This window comes from Leuresthes tenuis, unplaced genomic scaffold, assembly GCF_036924035.1.
Source record: "Leuresthes tenuis unplaced genomic scaffold, fLeuTen1.0.hap1 SCAF_6, whole genome shotgun sequence".
In the NCBI taxonomy this organism is placed as follows: domain Eukaryota; kingdom Metazoa; phylum Chordata; class Actinopteri; order Atheriniformes; family Atherinopsidae; genus Leuresthes; species Leuresthes tenuis.
Window position 1 is genome coordinate 23815703 of NW_027325360.1, and position 22994 is coordinate 23838696.

Sequence of the window (22994 nt, forward strand, 5' to 3'; positions counted from 1 at the left end):
CGGCTAATTGTCTAGTTTTGATACATTTCACATCGTGCAGAGAGCTTCTTATGGAAATATTTTAATCAAATCCTAATTTTCAGTCTCTTTTTTTTAGTTGACCTTCTTAAACTTTTCATATCATCCATCCTCCTGTAAAAGTACTCTCTGGAGTGGCAATCACTTTACACTACATGGCCAGCTTAAATATATTGCCCTTATTATTCCCACATCACACATGATAATCATCTGACACTTGTCATAGAGTATCATTATATAAACAGAAATACTAAAATGACTACACTGTATTCATGCACACCATGGTATAATAACACCAGATGAATGGCATACTATTCTTTTCATTGGAGAATTGGAACATTTTGATAATTACTTTTTATGTCTTTAGTGTGCCCTGGAATCAGACTAAAACAGCCTCAACAATAATAGTTGAGGATATGTAATTTCACCCACTTAGGATCATTAAAAAGAGATCATATTGAATATCACTTCTAGACAGGGAAAGAGAAAGCGAGAAAGAAATAAAGAAGAGATTTGTTTGTCAGTCAATTCCGACCCACTCAATCTCCTTAGTCTTTGAGAGAGAGGGGGAGAGAAAGGGTCGGGGTCAGCTTTCTGTAAATCTTCTGATGAAATGTTGACAAAACAGCCAATTTTCTGTAATTTTGCTGCAGCCTTCTTTCAGCAGCTTACTCACTCAGAACCCCTTCATTTCAAACAGCAGCACACTGCGACCTCTGACATGTATCTCGTCCCCGGCTTCTTTGGCCTGGCAGAAAGACGTAACAGTTGTGCCTTTTAGGTCAGGTGGATGCCGTTTAAGAAGCCAGCCTCATAAAGGAAGCCTTTGTCTCTCAAACAGGCTCTCTTGGGCCCCAGTAAAAGGATAAGAAATGTAGTTAATAGCTCAGGAGTGGCCTAATCATCAGCTGCCATTACTGCTCCAATATCAGCAGAGATGACAGACTTATCAATAACAAAGGCCCAGCTGAAGTCTCTACCGCTCTGTCATTTTGATCTTTGCTCCACTAATCAGAGCTTTCATTTGAGCTAAGCACCGGGCAGCACACCTCTCATTCTCTTCATGCTGTGCCAGATATCACTCATCTTTACAAGCCACTCTGTATTCCCTCAACCCCTGGCCACCATTTTCACAAATTGGCTTAATTTCTCAGGCAAATATATGACACATCTGAGAGCTCATTATCTTTGCATTGCCAGTAATTATTGTGCTCACTGGTGAAACTCGTTTTAGCATTTGAGGTTTTTTGTCTTTAATCGTTTTGGTTGGAATCCAGCTGATTTTCAAAATGAAATAAAGACATGTCAGCTCAATGTGATTTATAATGATTTCAGGAGCTTGTACTGTGTTTGCCTTGATGGTGAACAAAGCGTGAACGGAATAGGTCAAATTTAAATGTAAAGTGTTCGTGTGTAGTGAAGCAAGAACACTTTTGCTAAAAAAAAAAAAAAGCCTGACAGTCATACACAACAGAACTGTTTGTGTCATTGTCAGTTTATGCAGGATATTACATAATCCATGGTGGTTGACGTATATGTGTTTTAACAGTGATACTGATGGTTGAATATATTTCTTTTGTTCATTCTTCCATACAAAGCTCCTCCATCAAGGAGAAACCTGAGAGGGCCAGAGAGGTGCTCCCGCACCTGGACGAGCTGGCCCTTTCATTTACAGTCATGGTGAGGATCAAGCTCTGACTCACTCAGACACCTGCTATTGAGAAATATGCTCTCCATCAGGGAGCTATAGACTATTTCTGGACAGGAGCACTGGGAGGGCATTGTTCCCCACAGCACTGACAGCCAAGGTATTCTGGGACTCTTGGCACAAGTAGGAAACAATGTGTTATTCATGTTAGGCTTAAAAATTGTGCTCAGCATTAATGAACAAATTGTGGTTGGAGTAGTGTTTGTTGATTGTAACAGAACTGTTTGATAGCGTTTTATATTGTGATACAATTCCAAGCACTACATAGTCAAAAGAGCCAGCTGACACACGATGGGGTTATTTTAGGATTATTGTAATTGATGGAACAATCGATACCTTACATATCAATATTAATACCAATAAGTATCAATTGACTTAGCATTTGGCTAGTATCACATGAATATAATACACATCTTTTATATTAAGCATAAGCAGCGGTCTTAGGCTTAACACAAAACAGTGGAGCTCCTTATTCCCCCAGTTTGATACATGATATGAGCTCTTTAAACAAATCATCTGGTCTCTGCTCCTATACAGTCTTATACAGGGGCATAGGGTTTGGGGATTTTGCAATGTCATCTGGGATTAAAAAGGTGCAGGACATCAGAGCTCCAGGCCACACCACCTGGAGCCCCTATACGATCCTTGGCGCTGCACCACTCAAAACCATCCCCATTAGCTTACCGCCAAATAATTCCTGGTCAACCAAATGACACTGAGCTAACAAAGCCTCATTTCAGAAAAGATTACAACTTCAACAGGAAACCCTTTGATTATGACTTTGTTTGAAATGTTATCAATACCACAATCATTTCTTCGGATCAACAAAACCATCTCTAATCACCATACCTTGGCTGCACCTTCACTTGTGCATCACTGTCCTGAAAAGAGAAAAGAGGCAAATCACTGTGTAGAATAGAAGAGTGACTTGTTTAACAAGACACACGTGCAATGACAGAGCGATTTCTCTCTCTATGTTGATCACCCACCTGCACACAGATTAGGTCAGATATTCACCTGAGCTGCCAAACTGTCACTCACACTAGATAAAAAAAAAAGAAACACACACAGCGTACATTCATTCCTCTCCACTACAGCTAGAACAGATAAAGTCCTCCAGAGAGTAGACAGAGGACAGAAGTTTACTTGTCCTATTCACCAACATAAAAAAGCATCTTACCATTAATACTTAAAACAAACATAGCATATACAGTTCAGTAGCATTATAACCTTTGAATAAAAGTTCAATTGAGTTAACAAAGGCATGGACTTTGAAATGGAAATAGAAATTGAGGTATTTAAAAATTGCTTTGAGTAACAAAGCAGAATACAAAAAAAACGACGGAAAAGAATTTGATAATTATGCCAAACAAACCTGTCAAAACTGATTCACTGACGACTCTTACAAAGATAAATCTGAATCATGTTTTCACTGACAGTATTTTACATTATGCTAGATTCAAAGGTTTAATTTTTCAATTGAAGCTCAGATCAAAATTCATAGTCTGTTCACTATGTCTCATGAAATCATGTAGAGCTCCCAATATTTTCATTACTTGTTAATGCTCTTTTGCCAGTCATGATACATGAAGTTAATATGCACGGTGAATGAATTCGACTGAGACCACAAAACTTAAACCCAATAAAATGAGGTTAATGTGTCATCACTTTGGTCTCTGGCGCCCCTTTGTGGGATCAGTGAAAAAGTGCATCAATTTATCTTGATCCATTACGATTTAACCATGTGATTAATTAACAAACTTAAAGAAAGTATAAAGCAGAATACCATAACAAGTTGAACTGTTATGATCTAAACTTCGTTTGAGTTTATGAATGACTTTGGCGCAACTTTGGCGGGTAATTAATACATAATTTAATGAGCGCCACACCAAGTTATCATAGTAGATAAACCTATGTAGGATCTGATTGTAGGTCAAACAGGTGAGAAAGAAATAAATCACTTTATGTAAATACGTAAATGTATGTTTGTGTTAAGATAGATGAGAGGTGGATGGTACGCAGTTGGACTAATTTAATGTCAGATTTAATTGAAGTAACCAAAGTGTAACTACACAATAAGTTTATTTACATTAGGTGTGTACTGTCACTGTTTCAAAGTGAAAGTGGAATAAACTATCTGCATGAGTGAAGTTATATAAAGCAATAGCATAGCCATGTTATCTGTATAAAGCAACTCTAAGAGGCCGACCATTGGCTACTTTTATTTTGTGCTTGTATATGCTCCATCACGTCATATATTAGCAACATGATATCTGAGCATACATCACTGACATAAGCAAGGGAGGGGCTGCTGCAAAACACATTGACAGAATGAATGCAAAGAGCCTAAAGAACACTTCCTGTTGATGCAAAAATTGCAGCAGTAACTGTCTGACACATCTGGACTGGAGAGGGGGGGAGGCCTGGCTGTAGTGTTAGCGAACTACTGAGGGGAATGGACAACTTTTAATGCTAATCTGGAAGACGGTGAGTTTGGTGGACTTCGTATTTGATAGGAACTGGTGACCTTAACGAGACTGTAATGTCGGCACGTCTAGCCTTTTTCAGTGTGAGTAATGGGAAATAATTACCTGCGAAAGTGCGCTAGCTAGTACCTGCTAGCAAGCATTAGCAACTACTTAGCACTGGTCGCTGCTTAGCCCGTAATGGCTGCAAAGCTACGGCTAGCTGATAGCATAAGCTAATTAGCATAGTAGCTATTTCATATGTCAGCCGACATACTTTGCACCCGCGTTCGACGTTCTTACTGAGCTATTATATCATACAACATTGTCAAGCATCTTCACTGTCTGACAATATGTAACTAAACCTTTAGCAAACACAAGCTTAAATTCTTTGTTAAAATAACTCATTTCTCTCATAAAACTCGACTCTAGGCTAACTAGTGTAGCTAGTTAGTCACTGCCTGTGTGCTGCTTGATACTCCGGTGGTCCGGCCCTGCAAGAGGATGCAAATTAATCAGCGTTTGTCGAAATGTTAAGTTATCGTGGAAGTGAAAGATGCTGGATTCCAACAACAAAAAGCCGGTGGGTGTGATGGTTTAAGCTAGCGCCGATCTTCTTAGCACCGCTATGTTGACCAACCCCCATCAATTCCTAATAATAAAATTGTTTGCATTAAAGTTAAAGACACCACACATTTGCTGCCCAGTGTATGGACATGTACGCGTATTGAAACTGCAGTCCACGCTCATATACCCCGTTCAAATGCATGGTCATGTTAAAATTAACAAACGAAAGTCTGAATTAGGAAGTTAACTCTTCAATTTGTTGAAAAGTACGCGGTGTTTTTACCCACACGTACGAGATGGCATCAGGCCTTTACGTATGTACTGTGTCAGAAGCACCTGCATTGCTTTCGTTTGGGCGTGAGTTATGCTGGAAGACTATGACTAGCAGTGTACTTTGTAACAAGTTGTACCAGTTAACTAATTGAACGGGAACGGACAAAGTGCAGGGACGTGGCATATTATATCCTGAACACCTGGGTTCACCTGGGTCACCAGGGACGGTGCTTAATGCTATACTACTTACTTGAACAAAAAGGCATGCTAGCACAGATTGGAGCCAAACCCATTACCACATTCTAATAAGTTGGTGTTGTGGTTTTTTGCGTCCTCCCAGTCATTTCTTTATGGAAGGTTTGTCAACCTGTATTTGTTTGAATTATTTGCTAATTATCATTATTGCATGTGTTTAGATAGATTTACAGAGAATACTAGAAAACAGGACTATTGCAAGACTTGCATTAATCATTAGAAAGTAGTTGGCATTGGGCAGTTGTTGCAGTCGTTTTGACATTACCCATATTTTGGTAACTTTCTAAAAGTTTCTTTGGTTTGTTATTTTGTTATATTGTTTGTGTAATTAGTTACACTCTCAGTTCTTAAAACTGCATCATCTCGAGAATTGATGAATAGCATGAATCAATAAATGGCAAAAAAAAGTCTTAATGACCACTACAGTACACGCCACATTCACACATTAATAGGGCACTCTCCATTCTTCAGATAAAGCGCTGTTTCCTAAATCATGTATACACAAAACAATAACCCAATGCGATAGGTTTTAGTTCAGTATCTTGCCTAAAGACACTTCAGCGAGGAAACTGGTGGAGCTCTTTATTGAACCGCTACCCCATTAGAGGACAACCTGCTCCATCTACTGATCTGCAACATTTGCCCAAAAGGGGAATACAGTAAAAACATTCGGACATAGATGTTGTACATGCCAACAGGGTTTTCTTGTTTTAAGGACATTGCATCAAATCCATCACGACCAAATTGCAACCAGTCTTGTCACTGCAGGGTGGCCTGAAGTTGAAAGGTCATCTAGTTCGATGATCTATGAGCTAACTGGTGCTCGTCATTAAAAGCTTCGTACATACTTCACTCAAGATGTGGAAAATTTAATGGTTATTATGCAGAAAACAAGATTTATTTTGAATAGTTATCCTCATCTGAATTAATGTGATTTTATGCTTGGTGAATGTTTCTGATATAAAAGGACAAGAACATTTTCCTTCTACTTGTGGGTGCCTTTTGTTTATTGTCTTCACAAGATTCCCAAATCTCGTGCCTTTCTTGCTTAAAAAGTAGAGCTCGGTACAGTTAATATATCACATGATGTCACTATCATATGATAAACTGTATAATTCTGTTAGGCATTTGCCCAGTGTTTTAAAAATAAAAAGATAAAGATAATAAGGATGGATTCAAGCCTTTTAAGACCTTGTGTTTATCTGATAAACATGTGATTAGACTGGAATGAAAGATGAGCCCTTTCTTGTTTTCCACTTATATACTCCAAGCTAATTAAATAAGAGGACACAACCAAAGACTTACATGAGCATATGTAGCTTTGCCCACTAAGCTTAACATCGTTGGGGCACGTGCAGGAAAGGTTTTCACAGTCTGTCTTTGTATAGTTTTCCTACTATCTGTTTAAAATTGCTCTCCTTTCCTGTGCTTGTTAAGCACTTCTGTCCTGCGTCAGGTCTGGCCCACAAGCTGTTTTTCAAAGTAGGTGAATGCTGCTGATGTTGAAGAAAGCTTACAGTGCTTGCCTGCTGACTTGTTTTTTTGTTTTTTTTTCCTCCATTGAAATGATAAACTTTTTAAATCCAAACTTTAGGTGACGTCTGTCCATTGGGTTATGTTGATATTTTAGTCAGGAAAAGTGTCCCGTTTTACTCCTCTGTATGTGTTTTACGTGGCTTAATGAGGCAGCTGTGTCAGATAGGTTCATTATCATAAGAAGAACTTGAGCCACAGATGGAATTTTTGAGCAGAGTTTAAACATTTTTAGCTTTCCCGTGTGAGTCGAGCATGTGACCCTCACTCAGCATGTGCATCTCAACTACTGAGCATGCATTCTTTGGCAGCCCTTGCACTTGGCTCCATCAAGTATGCATGCTGTTGGCAGCCATTGCTGGTATGTTTTAGTGAATACGTTGTATTTCAAGGGTGGTCATAGCTGTAGGGAAAGCAATGCATACCTCCTTATTAATATTTAGGTTTTGTTACAACTTTCTCTTTCTAATGCCAGGATTAGAACACATGGCTTGTTGGACAGGTGTCTTGGCAAGCTTTGGCAATTGGGGAGAGTGTTTACGTCCCCAAAGTGCTGACAGTACTCAGTGCACAGAGGATCATGCTGAGTAGCCAGCATGGGCCAGGAGGGGAGGAGGTGGTGCAGAGGAGATGGAATAAGGGCAGATGGAGTTGGGGGAGAGGAGGGCTAAGCTGGAGAACTGAAACGTATAGAGCTTTTTCAGATGGAAGTATTTGCTTTTACAAAGTACAAATTAGATTCAGTAGAATTAGATTTTAAGGTTGCATTGTTCTAATGTTGCTCCTTTTTGACAAGGTCACAACCAGAGCTGGTTCGGAGCCAGCATCTAATTTAAAACCAGTGCTTTGCTTTTCAATCGCGAAAGCATCCTTCCCCGTCTGGAAAACTTGAACTTAGGTTTTAACTAGTTTTGCTAGAAGTCAAGAACTTTGTAAATATGTTTAAAACCAGCTCAGTTAGTATCCCATTGTGTCAGGGTAGTAAGCCACTGTTGTTGTAGCGGGGTCTTGCATGTAATGCCTTTTTATTTGAAGCTCACATTTTATACCTAATAGGTTGGAAAATGCTTTAATTTGAGGCGAGGCTTTTGCGTATTACCACTGCTTTTTCAGTTTCCTTCTTGATGCTTGTTTCCTCAGTCTTGAAGATAGTCGTTGGTGAGTCTCAGGAACAGTTGGTGAATGCTCATCTTCAAAGCCAAACCAGAATTTCTTCTTTCTCTGCCAAATGCAGAACATGCCATATACATTTATGATCTGACTCTTATGACTGTTTTGTTACTGTACATTTAGTCTGGTACATGTTCTGTCAGTTTTGCCTTAGGTTCCTCTGCCTCACCACACTTTCCTTTTCAACAGTAACAGCAGGGAATTTAAAATGAATATCATTTTGTGAAATGAAAGAAACTGAAATGAAGGGTGAAATGCATCCCGTTTCACCCTTGAAACTAAGATCTTAAATTCTTTATTTTATCATCCGCTCAACTAATCTATTTTGTTCTCTCATGCTTCAGTACTTGCACTTGATTCTCTTTATGTAGTACGACCTCGGCCAAAACACCATTATCTTCAGTACTCATGTTACATCGTCTGTGCTGCTTTTGCTACAGAATGAAAGTAGAAAGTCTGCTAAATTTAAAAAGTGCCATTATAGAAGCATATCTGTAAGCTGTGAAATACGACTTGGGCTGAAGACGGGGCTGAGTATGATCTCTTGTGCTTATGCAAATTGTTTCAGGGTTAGTCAGCCTCTATCTTATGTAATTGTGTACACGTTTAGCCTGATTTTCTTCATATATGCTTACATGCACTAACACCCACAGATGTTATCAAGTCATCTTTGTTGGCTTTAGTCTTTGGGATCTTTATCATACTTGAGAATGCCATTGTTCTTGGTGGTCCTGTTCGTTAGTTTGATGCTGTTAGTTTGTTAGTTTGGTCCTCGTATCTTTTTTTCTCTTTTAGAAGAGAAAAACAAACTAAACAGATTGTTGACAAAATGAAAATAGATTTATTTTCTTGCATGTGTTGTCTGTACGTAATGTAACTGAAACTTTAACAAAAAGTTGATAAATCTTTGCATAAGTGCATTTAGAAATTGTACTTGATGCTTAAATGTCAGTGGCCTGAGGTCAAAATATAGAGAAAAAAACCCAAGTCATCCGCATTGGTCAGGATGAGTTCAACTGCTTGCTCTGAAAACAAAAATGTCTAACAGTGTAAAAGCAAGTCTTATCAGGTCAGGAAAGTCCCAGAAACCTTTTACAATGACATATTTGTAACAACAACGCAACCCGAGTCTACTGGACTCACCAACGCACATGCTGTAACACCGCTTTAGGGTCTTCAGATGCCGTCTGGAAGAGTGCCCGGATTACTCTGATGTAAATTAGACCATAATAGATCGATGGATAGTTCCTGTATAACTCTCTGTGTATACTACGCGGTCACCTCTGGACAGTTGTTCCAAGAGGTTGGCACATTTCCTAATCAGTATTAAATGACGGAAATTGGGGTTTTACTGTAATAATTTTTAGTTTTTGCATACTTTAATAGTTTGGGAAATAATGAAAATTGGACAAATATTAAGTTTCAACAATATTATGCGATCCTGTTAAGATGTGGATTATGTGCTCAACCGAGATGAAATCCCAGTTTCTAAAACATTGGTATTTTTTGTTATCTTTATGAAAAGCGCATTGGTGGGTTTAGAGAAGACATTTTGAAACTCTGCAGAACTGATAGTTGAATGAATGACTACAGGCTGTCTCAGTCCAAGAGGTGCATTTCCACCAATGTGTCAGAATTGTAGAGTCAGAAAAGTATACATCTTATTGAAAGATTTCTTTATTTCATCAGAATTAATACAGAAAGTCCCTTTTATGTGGCAGTTGTTTCAGTGTATTACCTCAGAAATATCTCAGAAGTCAACAGTTTTGGTGGCTTATTCTGATTTTTGCTAATTTTGTTGTGGGTCAGCAATTATGGCCTTTGGACTGAGTGGAAAACTTGTTAAACACTACTGTGTGGTCTGTACTGTAGTTCAGTAGGACAACGAACTACGATCTTATTTCTTGCAGGATCTGAACTGCACTATTTGTTTTACTGGTAACTGAATGTACAGTAAGTTGCTACTTTGAACTACAAAAATGCTGCTGTCTGTTGCAAATGCACAGTGTTACAAAATTTACTCCATACCTCATGTTTTGCATTTCTTTTCCCACCAGGCTGTCGACAAACTGGAGAAACATATCCAAGAAATGGACGACGGCAGCTACATCGAGTTTGATGTGCCGGAGTTCAGTAACACTGTTCTGACCCAACTCAATGAGTTGCGGCTGCAAGGGAAATTGTGTGACATCATCGTCCACATTCAGGGCCAGCCGTTTCGAGCTCACAAGGCTGTTCTGGCCGCTAGTTCACCCTACTTCCGTGACCACTCATCTCTCAGCACTATGAGTGGCCTTTCCATTTCGGTCATCAAGAGCCCTGAGGTGTTCGAGCAGCTTCTAGCTTTCTGCTATACAGGTCACATGGCCCTGCAGCTCAAAGATATTGTAAGTTTCCTCACTGCGGCCAGCTTTCTGCAAATGCAGTCAATAATTGACAAGTGCACCCAAATCCTGGAGAGCATCCATTCCAAGATCAGCCTTCCAGTTAGCATTTCCAGCCCTGAGAAGGACAACTTACAGTCAAACCACAATGGGTTGAATGACAGCAACCTCTTTATAAACCCTACCCAGATCTCCCCCCCTTATTACTCTCGGCAAAGTCAAGCAGGGCATGAAGCGCGGTTGGAGCTTGCAGGAAAAGGCCAGGGCCGGGCACGACAGCAGCAAGAGGAGGGCCAGTCGGACCGTTGCAGTAATGATAGTGTGTCAGAGCATGATGCACCTATAGAGGGTGAAACCGAGCAAATTGAACTGATAGGCAAAGATGGGCAAGTGACAGATGTGCATGTTAAGATAGAAAAGACAGATAGGCCAACTTACTCAGATAGTTCCTCAGCTGGTGATGATGGCTACCACACAGAGTTAGTGGATGGAGAACAGGTTTTGGCTGTTAGCGTGGGTTCTTATGGTCCTGTCATCCAGTCTGCTACCTATTCTTTCTCAGGACTGTCCTCCCCGTGCTTTGTCAACCTTAGCAACTCCAGTCCTTCTCGTTCCTTGCTCAGTGGTTTCAGAGGTGGTCGAGCCAGAGCAAAGCGGCCACTGGCCATCCCAGCAGACGTGTTAAGTCACATGAAACCAGGCCCCGATGATGGCGAATCAGCTGTGGGAGCCACTGGGTTGGAGAATGACGTGCGTGAGCGTAGTCTGCGGAGTCAGTGGTACCCCTACAATGAGAGACTCATATGCATCTACTGTGGAAAGACCTTCAATCAGAAAGGGAGTCTTGATCGCCACATGCGTCTGCATATGGGAATTACCCCATTTGTTTGTAAATTCTGTGGCAAGAAGTACACAAGGAAAGACCAGCTGGAGTACCACATCCGTGGCCACACGGACAACAAGCCCTTCCACTGTCAGATATGTGGTAAATGTTTCCCATTTCAGGGCACCCTTAACCAACACCTGAGAAAGAAGCACATGGGAGCATCAGAGGTTAACAATCATGTGGACTCCCCAGAGAGGACGGAGGGAAGCTCAGGTCAGAAGGACCAGGAGGATACTTCAGAGGGGATGGCCTTTGAGGCACAATATGCAGAGGAGGCACCGGCCAATGATATGGAGGAGAGTTCAAAATGCAGTCCAGAGGAGGCTCAAGCATCGAGATGTGATTTTTAGGTCCTGCTTCAGGTTAAGGAAGCTTTAAGAAATGTTTATTTTAACTCAATTTAAATGACTCACTTCTATTTGAATCAGCTGCCTCTGCTATGGACAACTCTTGTGTCTAAGGTTTCTGTCAATTTTATGAGAGTTAGAAGCTAAATGCAGAGAGAAAATGGGTGCTTTTTAGAAATTATTTCAAGCAAAGGGAGTAACAACTTGCTATTTTTGAGGTGGTCCCAATAATCAAGACCTCCAATTGATTTCTCTTTTTATCTTTCCATGTTTTTTAAACCATATTTACAGAGTTATATAGGCATGTTGCAATAATTGATAATGTGAAAGCTCTGGTAAGATGCTTGTCATATCACCTTTTTACCTGACCTGTTTTTGCACATGTGGCCACTGGAGGTCACTTACTCACAAGGAATGATTTTTCTGTCAGTGCAAAGCTTCGTGTGACATATCCGTTCAATACCTCATAATGCAACTACATACTCATAACAGTCAGTATTTTAACTTAAATGAAACTCACCAGGTTCTACCTCATAGCCAAGAACCTACCAGGCACAGATGTGTTCACCGTTTGAAATCCACTTTTATTTTATTTTATTTTTTTGTACAGTTTATTTTATTGCCAAACCCTGTATAGAATACACAAAGCCTTGATACTTTGGGGAAATATTCCTTGCTGATTGTATGGATTAGGGACAAAGTCCTTGTCAAATGTCAGCCAGGTTAAAATGATGATCAAGAAGGTGCTATGTTAGGAGTGCATTAAATTTGCTTGCTTAATTGTGCGCTTTTGGGCAAATGTTGAGAACAGACTAAGAGAACGGCCCTCTTATATTTTCAACATCCAATTTTGCTGTCTTGTAATATTTGTTATACAGAACACTTAGGTTTTTATCGCACATCACTACTGGAAGTCTCACTGAGTCGGCCAAGGTTGGTTGAAGATGCTGCCATCCATATAACGGGTGAATTACGTCCATACAGAGAAGTCATTTGTATTCCTCTATACTCCAATGGCAGATTTATACTCGCTTTATCTTGAGGTAGGCTTCCAATGTAACATTCTGTGTTTGACAGAAAGGAATACGCTCCGTCATCTTAGCACATAAAGAACAGTCTGATCAATATGCAAACGGAAAGTACAAAGGAATCTCAGCCATTTGGACATGGTTTTTATTCCATCAACTGCAAAGTGTTGTTTGTTCCTATTTCCTGTTTTGGTCCAGCTTTGGAACACGGTCTCCTCATTTGTCAGTCCTATCTTAATGCGTTGTCATAGATGTGGCATACCTGAATTAAGAGTAGAAGATAATTGTTTAAAAAGGCGTTTGGAGATTCAAAATCTTGATGCACTTTGCAGAGTTTATGTCTGGGCTGGGTGCCAAATCTCTACGTCTCAGTCTTGATGCAGCAGTGAACCTGACTCTGAGAAATCTTTGACACTCTGCAGTACCACAGGCTCCACGTCATGCATGTGGCAGCAGTGCATTTTGTCTGTACTCTGAGCTGGAGATCAGGTATGGCGTGTTCTTTATAAAACAGATACCTGGGGTTATTTTCATGGGGATTTAAAAATACGTTTTCACTGTTAAAAGGCACTTAGAATTAAAAGATTATTGGTTTGCAAATTTAAAGCTCCGCTGGGTGGTTCTCTCTGTGCTATTCTGCTTTTCTTATTTGCCATCCAGCTGTTAAATGCCTTTTTTTTACCTGCTATATCCTTTAATTTTCTCCTTTCTGGCCCATGCTTGATTTGTGTCAAAGGAGCGTCGCATAATTTTCTACTTGGTATGTTTTTTGGTGGGAGAAATTTTGTCTTGTTGTTTTTGTTTAACATTTCATCAAAAGAATAATTTTTTTATGACTTTATTACTCTGAATGTGCGGTCAGTACCTTACTTATTAACAGTTAAGAGGGCAAACCAAAATTGGGGGAATTTTGCAGAAATCAGTGTAGCTAGCTTTTCTTTATCTTTGTGTACGAATCGATCACAAACTCTTTTTGTTATCATCATCAACAGTCTGTCCACCTGTACAATACTTTGCTGAGAAATGTTTACCAGGTCGAGTTTCTTTCCGTCAGAAGGTGACACTTGCAGATTCGGTCGGCTGATCCGACCTCACCAAAAATCAGTTGCTGACTAATTTGAGCTTCACAATAATGGTTCCTTACCTTCATTTAGACAGATGCCTGCTTTTTGGGAAGGTTATCATAATTGTTTTGTGAGTAATGGGCAAAAACTGCTACTATCATTTTGTGCCAAGACATCACACCAAAGACTAACTTGTCAGTTTTGACTATTTCGTGTAATTGAATGCTCACTAAGAAGCATAGCTTCTTAATTTGATTTAGGACAATTTCATTGGTTATTTTTCAAGTAACGCTTGTTTCCCAGCTAAAAACAATCAGTTGTGTAAATTTTTTTTAAAAATTGCTTAGAAGACATTGAATAGCTAAAGCATAATTAATATATATTAAGCCATACAGCAGCTGGTTATAGAAAAGTTGTGCAATAGGTTCCGCTCAACGGAAACAAAAGAGCGAATTCTTCGCACAGAGTGGCATCTTAAACTTAGTGCCTTGCCACAAGCTTTATAGTTTAGATTCTGGCACTTGGATTCCGGTGCCTCTTTTCATTTTAAATGATTACACAGAGACATTATAGAATAATATGGCCACATCAGTCATTGTAAAGTGATGCCGAGAAAGAGTTTCTAGAAGAGTGAAATTGAAATGAGACTAAATTGATTTCTTTCATCCTTTGCTGTACGTTCGGCTCAAATCCTGAGTTCCACTCAGTCTTTTTTGGCATGGGGTGGGCTGCTGATTTTAATGTGTGACTGATTTTGTAGCTGTGGATCACAATCAAACAAGGCAGACTTGTTGCCTGCAAGATGGTGTCCCGTGTTCAGAGACTGTAGTCCGGGACAACGTGAGCAATGTACTGTAGTCCTTTCTCCTCTCTCAGAGCACGTGATGGGAAACCTCTGCCTGGATATTTAGCAGATAATCTACAGGAAAAAAAAAAAAAAAAGCTTACTCATTTACTGTAGCCAAATTGCAATGTTGGTCAACCACAAATTTGCATAAAATTGCCAATTGATTTATTTTTTTTACCTCAAGATTGTATTTGTATCATTGATTGTTCTCTTGTGTTTTTTTTTTTTTTTTTTTGGTTAAAACTACATACCAGTTCCATCTGGAAAGTCCTCCTTATATACCTATTAGGAACTCAGTTAGAAGTCCCTCTGTTATTATGGTAGGCAGGGACATTTTTCTCTTAAGTGGTGCTTTTTAGACTTTTTCTCTTTTCATATTTAATGAATGGAGGCAGAATTGTTTAAAGGCTTTTTTTGTTTATTTTTTTAAGTAACTTTAGGTTACTTCTGTTAAAATACACCATTTCAGAACCAACTGAACTTGACACCCACTCAAATCAGCTCTGTCCACTTTTTGTTCAGGACATGCATCTTGGGCCACAAGTAATCAAAAGGAAGTGTTTACAAGGAGGGCTGTCAGACTACTTTTTGAAATTGCAGCTCGTCCTTTTATAATAAACTCACTTCAGGTAGTTTACGAACACTGATACAGGCTTAGAAAAAAAAATCGCTAGTCTTCCATAGCTTTTCTGTCAGTTTCTCGTCCACTGTGTATTATTGAAAGAAAAGCAATAACATTTTTGAAAGTGAAAGTGGTGTATTGGGATCGTCAAGGCGATTGAAATACTTGGCCTGATGTATCAAACCAACAAAATGTCAGGGAGCTGCGGAAGTAGGACCAGGACAGTTTGCTATTGATTTGTTGTTTTTTTTTTTATTTTATTTTATTTTTTTATATATTTTCTGAAACTTTTGACAGGTTGACTTTCTCTTCAGAAGAATATACAAGTGATAAAGTGGTGTTGCTTGGAGACGTTCTAAATAATCATCAAAACTCCGGTGGCTGTCGGCACACTGCAACAGGACCGAAGCCGAACGTGTGATTAGGTCCTCAAACTGTGACTGTTCAGGGTTGCACCTCCAGCTTTGTCAAATGATCAAAGGGATTTTAGGGCTGTATCGCCACTGTTTGGGAGCGGGCTACCTGTTGGCATGTTGAGGTTCAGTGATCTCCCCTGGATCTCCAGGCACCGAGACAGTAGTTGTAGTTGTTCAGGATCAGAGGGGAAGTTTGCAGTCCTAGCTGTTGTTCCTTCTCCTTTTCTTAATTCCCTAAACACTGCACTACATCGTCTCTGGCTCGTATGTATTTGGTGACAAGGCAAAAAAAAACAAAAAACATAGAACTCAGGGTATTTAATGGTAAAAAGTGGTATAATTGGACATCCGTATTGTGTCCGTAGTATAATTGTGCACTTCTCTTCAGCTGGGGGAAACAAGTCTTCAGTCAGTGGTTCCTAAACATTCTGCCTCGAGGTCTCAATGAGCCCTTATTTTCCACAGAGCTGAAACTTGAGGCCCACTGGAGACCATGAACTGAACCATGACAGCAGAAATGTCCCAGCTCCTGTTTTGTCCACTCTACACACAACCTCACAACCCAACTGTGAACCTCAGAACTCTACTGTTTTGTACAACTATGAAGTAAATGAAGCTAGCTAGAGCTGATGTATCTATTGCCATTTATGAATTTATTTTATAGCATGAAATAAATATATTTATTCAAATTATATATTTTACTCATAATCATTCTGTGCTGCTTCATTTTGGTTCTTAAGCTTGTAAATGGCCTTTTTATGATATAAAAAATGTCCATAGAATTATGCGTTTGTAAAATAAAGGCGCTGATTTGGCTCCGATTTGTCTTTTTTGTTTCTCACAAGTGGACTGAATGTATTTACGTATGAAAACTCTATCAGATAAAAGCTTTTGGTGTGAAAAGGGAAAGATGAAGAGTTTACTGATCTATTTACCCACTTAGTTGAAAATCAGTCGTCGAAACGTACTGCTGCCATGCATGGAATTCACATCACTGTGAGCACAGATACCACCTGGAATAATGAGTGATTTATGTACTCTTCAATCCTCCAGAGGGAGCTAGAGAATAAGAAATGCTCCTGAAAGGTTTGCTGATTCTCTGTGCCACATTTTCCTGCACAATTGAAATGAGAAGCATATTGGAAATGAAAACTCGCTGTTACTTGTTACACGGCACTTTAATTTCTCTATTTAATTGTGACTGCCATAAACAACGAATGTAAGGCCACAGGTGTGAAAACCATGAATTTTCGTCAGATGATTTTTCCTCCAGTAAGTGTTGCGTGTGGAAAACAGGCTGCTCACAGAAGCCATTGAAGCCAAGTAGCAACATATAAAACAATAAACCACATTAGTCTCAGGTGACTGGTGATAAAATGAATTTATCACCAGTCCTGCAGGATCTCCAGTCAAATTCTTGACATAATTTTCAGCAGTGTTACCCCTCCTGTCCCCACTGTGTTAAAAAATGCATCCAAAGGGAAAAACATTTAAAACCGAGTGGCCCATTTGCAGCAACCTCCCTTGGTGTCACTAAATGGATTTTCAAAAGTAAAGCCAAGAAAGAGCTACATTTCTTTTAAATCACTCTAAGCATATATGTTAAGACGATTTCAGTGTCTTCTACTCTTCCTCCAGAATGTAAGCTAATTTCAGTAAATAAAAAGTGCTTGGCAACATGTGATGTGAAACATGCATCACTCATTGCTGGGGACTCAAATAAACTGGATGAATTATTTAAATGACAGTATTATAGGACTGCAAAGATATCTGACCCTGAAATAACAGTCTAAATAGCTCTGTTCAGTGGAATAAGAGAATAAAAAGAACCACAAAGTACAAGGCCAGGAATCCTGAGGTAGTTGTGCTCCACAAGGCATCTTTAACTGCATTCTGTGAGTGTGATGCATTGTGACTGTAACAGAGTTAGTTGGACAAGAGCAACTTGGATGGCTGTTTCACTCTGTTGTTAATGTGTGCTTTTCGGATGATCTTTTGTGTTGGTATGATAGTTCTGCAGCGATCATTGGTTCTTCAACCCCGTAGAAACATTCACTGGACGTTAGGTTGGCTCTGTCCACACCATGAAACAATGCAGTGAGAGTCCTGGAGCTGCAAAATACATCTCACAGGTCAAAGTGAGCCATTTTGTGGTCTATAGCTGACACATTCTAGTTTTAATTGTATGCTGCCGTAACAAGAGGTTTTATGCTGAGTTGTTTGGTACTGTGGTCCATCAACTGACAAAGGGGAGACATTTGAAAAGTGCTGTATGGAAAGGAAGGTCGTCAGCAAATGGGAAGAAGGGCTATTGTAAGTAGAAAAGAAAAGAAGAAGAAAACAGATGAGTTTTTCCACCTACACAAAATGAAAATTCAGTCCTTTGGTCAACAAGTTCGCTCATTCCAGGGGGGATATTGAAGCCGATGGAAAGAGTCAAAAAGAAATACCTGTGACCGCTGAAGACAGTTAACCTCTTAGCTGCTTCGCTTGTGCCCAATCTCTGATATAGAATGGAAAACATGAAAACTAAAGCCAGTAAAATCTATCACATAAAAAGTGGAAGCAGCTGCATATTGTCGACGCTCTGTTGATTTAATTCAGCTTGTCGTTTCCTGACGTATTTAACCGCTTTGACTCAGGTCCCGACTGCAGAACCCCCAGCACCTCTACCTTTGGCATCTCAGCCAATGTTGTTAAACTGCTTGCTGTTTAATAGTTTATGAACACTTGGAAGCTGTTATTGATTAATTGTGTGCCTAAAATTGCCATTATTGTGTGTTATTTATCTTGACCATGTCACTTATTTAAGTATCACACTGGGAAAGAAAACACAGTGTAAGAGTCTTAATATGATTAAATTAGCCGGTTTATTTACATGCTCTGCTTTAGACTTTATTTTGGCCAACAGTACGCAGGCACAGGTGTATTTATTGTGTAGGAGCCTTTTGTGCGTTCCAAACCACAGTTTGGGCTTCTTGGACTGAGCCATAATTGATTACACTGGTTATTGTCATGAGTAACACCTGTGCTTCTCTTGCTATGGCAAATCAAATTTGTTCCGTGAAAAGTTTAATAGCTTCGATCACAACTGCAGACATGTCTGCAAAGAAGAAGGAGTAACTGTATGTCCATCTTACACAAACTTGTAGTTTGCATGGATTAACCAAAAGGCATTTTATCTTGATGGATAGAGGTGATTGGGGGGGATTGTAGGTAACCTGAAAGCTTATTCAAAACTCAATCATTTATAAAACACTGACTTGCTTAGTGTCTGTAACCTTTACATGACAAATAGTACAAACAAAGCAAAAATGACAAGTCTGAGGGCATTTGCTGAGGCTCAGCTGAAAGATTTCCTCCTAGACATACTTTGGCTCTATATAAATAAACTGAAATATATAATTAAACCATTTCAATCTTGTGAGTTAGTATAAGTGGCTTAATTGGTAAGCCATTATAACTATTCCATAAAAGAGGGGAACATTTGATTCTGAGAAACCTTCCTTTTCCCAATATAAGTATTTCTCCTTGTTCATATTTTCCTTTATTAAAAGGCAGGCTGGCTGTTGTATTGAGGTTGATCCATGCTCCGGTAATTTTGACTCACAGGCTCATGGGCGCTTGGCGTCTTTTTTAATTCTTTAATTTCTCTCTCCTTTTTTTTCTTTTTTGAGAGTTTAGGTCACAGTTTCTTTTTTTCTTCTTTATAGATGTGCATACACAGTGTCAACAGTTCACAGCCTTAACAATTAATATTCGTTATAGCAGGATTGACCGAGAATATCGCTTCTGTCATTTATCTCAGCTGTTCTCTTTTGTCACAGTTTAGGTTTTTTATGTCACAGTTTATGTTTTGATCTTCATGTTTTCAGCTTATGTTCTAGCCATGTTTCTCCCCTCACGTTAGTCTCTCTCATGTCACCTGTTTCATTGTCATCAGCTGCACGTCATCACTCATCACTCCCTCCACAGCATTTAGTCTCCTGGTTTCCTTTCACTCATTGCAGAATCCTCACTAACCTTTCATGCCACAGCCACGATTACCAAGTCAGGTTTTTGCCACCATAGCCACAGTAATTTCATAGTCTTGTTAACCATAGTTCTTTTGTTATTTATCCATAGTCTTCTTGTTTCTCTAACACTAAGTATTTTGATAATCCGGCTCAGCCGCGCTTTCTGTTTTTGCCTAGCTCCCTGTTTTGTTTTTGGGAATAAACCTTTTTTGAACTTAAAGAACTGCATCTGGGTCCTACCTCTCCACCGATCCTGACATCTTTTACTTATTGTGATTGTAAATCAAACATTTTACATGTGTTGTAAATATTTTGACTTTTGATCTTCAGCCTACTGATAAACACATGATGCTGGTGTGTTATTACTTTTGGTTGCCAGTGAGAATTATTGCACAACATTGCCTGGAAAATATTTTTCATCATTAGAATTCTTTTCCAAACTCCAGGTAACAGAGCAGGCTGTTTTTTTTAAATTTTGTTTATGTGTCCTTCAACTGTATGCGATTATTGATCAGGATAGCTCTGGCATGAATTTTTTTACTGAACAGAATGTGGTTATCATGAGCAGCACATCAAGGAAAATGTCAAATGTGCCATATTTAGGTAAAACTATGCAACATATTAACTATAAGAGATTTTAATAATTTTAATAATAAGGATACAATATCTTACTAACATGTTTTTGTTGGAATTGCAGAGGCTTTACTTTACAACACACACACACACACACACACATATATATATATACTTTCATTATGTATTCTTCATATCAATATATCAATCCCTGAGATATTTCCTGTAAGCTAATACCTGCACATATCCACAGTTGGAAATCTGTTCACATGCTATTGGAAAATGGAAAAAGCACAAGTTTAGTATTTCCACTATGTAAGTAATAAACAATGAAATGACTATTCTCCCAAAGAGAAGCCTTGCCACATTATTGCACACTTCTATTTTCAAGCATCTCTAATTACTTCCATATGCATCACAATCATTTCACCGCAGAAATGAGGAGAAGTTTAAATAAATGGCTCGGAAAAAAATGTTGTTTACTTTTAATTGTGCAGACGTTTGCTGCCTCGCAGTGTTTTGTGTTTAATAGTGTACAGGGTTGCTTTTTTGTTCACCTGCCGTTAGACTATGAGAATGATAGATTCTGCTCCGGCAGAGCTGGGTCAGCTCATTGGAATGCCTCATTACACAGATGTCAGACATGCTTTGATTTCAGAGAAAGACACTGAAATGATAGGATAGCTCTTGTACCACAGTATCTTGGCAGTCTTTTAATGAGTTATGGCCAACAGATGTAAGGATCACATAGGAGAAATAAAATCAGTGAGGAAAATCTGATAATTATTTGATTAACCTGAATGGTTAGAGTTGCCATAGAATGTATTTTAATGAATGTTTAAAAGCAGCATTATTAGTTTTCTGTGCAGATGTCTTTGCTACATAAAGGCGCTTTCTCATAAAATCTGCCAAAACAGCACCTTCTTGGGTTATGGGGTTATGGGGAAGTCTGGACTTATTTACTTGTGCTAAATAGCATCATTGGTGAAAATAAAATTTGGTAAATTTAGTATTATTTCAGATTTACTAGTTCTGTGACTAGTCACTTCGTTTTTATGCTTACAAACTGTTTTATAAACGGTAACCTCTTGGTGTACATTTAATCGAGTAGACATCCCACAACTGAAGCTGTTCTTTAGAGAGGAATGAGCTCAAATTTTTCAGATAACTGGGGTCCAAAACAAAACACCAAAGTTGAGGGGTTTTTATATTTTAGTTGGTTGTAACTTCAGTCACCCAAATATATGCAGTCAAGCATAGAAAAAAGTGCACTCTCTTTGAAAAAGATTCACAAGTTCTGATACAAAATTGTAGAAATTATAGTAGCTCTCCACGAATGGGATATCTTTTTTCAAATATGACTGGATTCTGTCGAAGCCTGTGATTTTCTCCAGCTAACTCATTGTGTGTTCTAAAGCTTTAAATAATTAACAATAAATTACAACTTACGAGGCACGGTGGTGAGTGCCACTGTTTTGCGTGGTGTAAAAGGAAGAAATGTTTGTGATTAAAGCTCCAAGTGAGAATAAATGAATGGTCTCTCCTGGTGTGAATACGTTTTTCTCCTGTGGTGAAGGGAAACAGCTTTGTGAAAGCCCCGGAAAGTTAAAAATCCCTCTGTTAGGAGCACAAGGACACCAACTTTTACAGATGTGAAGCAACAATGCAGGCCAGTTTTGAAGGTCCAGGTTTAAGGGTTCAGGAAATGTGGTTCTTTTTGTGCTGAGTGAGCACTGTGTCAGCTCAGGGTTTTCCATGTTGGTTGAGGAGTGGGACTGAACAGGCCACCCTTACTGAAAGGTTTTCCATCGTGGTGAGTCTTCAGACATACATGGCATCCAAGGAGTCTGTCGTCTCTATTTACGGAGCCAATGAAACACCATCTTTTGTTTTACCACGATTAGGTTAATAGACAAAGCAGACTTGAACTGGTATTAAGTCATAATTGCTATAAAAAGCGTTGTATCTGATAAGATAGAATGACTTGGTAGAGCATGCAGTTGTCGTATCCCATCCATCTTTAGTAAAAACTCAGTTGAAAAGAGTGACAGTTACAATGATGAATCTCTTCCTCAGTCCCAGCCAAAGCATCTTTGTGATGCAGAAGAAAGACTTTTAGCTTTGACTGATGGGCTGGATTTAACAGTCACTGTTTGTCAGTTTAATATGGGACAAGTGATTTGGCTGCTATTACATAAGCATCGATCTTTACTTTGGCTGTACAAAACACTGCAGCCAAAGTAAAGATAGTCAACCTTGGGGCATGGGAATTTAAATGCCACATGGCATGTTTTGTTCTGTTTGGTCTGAAAATATCATATTAATGGAGTTTGGTCAATTACAGTGTTAAGACATTTTTGCTTCATTTTCCAGCTGTATTTGGAAGTCTCACTGACAAGTCGGGAAATTAAGGAGGTTTCTGCTGTCTGTGGAAGGACTGCTGGATGCATTAGTTTTATTTGCCTGTCATATTTCATTAGTCAATCTGTGGTACGCCATCTCTATTATGCTAGTTGAGTATTTGAGCACTTATTTGTAGCAGCATGAATGAGGAGTAGTGTCATTTCTTTTCCTTTTATTTTTTGAAATTTTGATGTTTTCTTGTAGAACTTTTTGATTATTCTTTTTTTTTATTTCTTTATAAGTCATTTATACTGTGCTTTAAGAATATATCTATTTACTTGTGTTTTCCATGCAAATTGAAAACAATTGATATGTATATAATACTTTTCTTTCAGTTACAGCACAAAGGTATCACACTGTCACAACAGTGCAATAATCATTGTCAATAGGATTCCCATTTATTCATGTTTTGCTCAGAA

At 38.9% G+C, this 22994-nt stretch overlaps 1 protein-coding gene across 1 annotated transcript; it reads left to right on the top strand.

Annotated features, from left to right (window-relative positions):
- The first annotated feature begins 4011 nt into the window (after nucleotides 1-4011).
- On the top strand, nucleotides 4012-16399 carry zbtb34 (zinc finger and BTB domain containing 34). Its single transcript, XM_072388351.1, has 2 exons — nucleotides 4012-4213; nucleotides 10047-16399. The coding sequence occupies exons 1-2, from the start codon at nucleotides 4196-4198 to the stop codon at nucleotides 11607-11609; spliced, it is 1581 nt and encodes a 526-aa protein (XP_072244452.1). The 5' UTR covers nucleotides 4012-4195; the 3' UTR covers nucleotides 11610-16399.
- Nucleotides 16400-22994: the final 6595 nt, after the last annotated feature.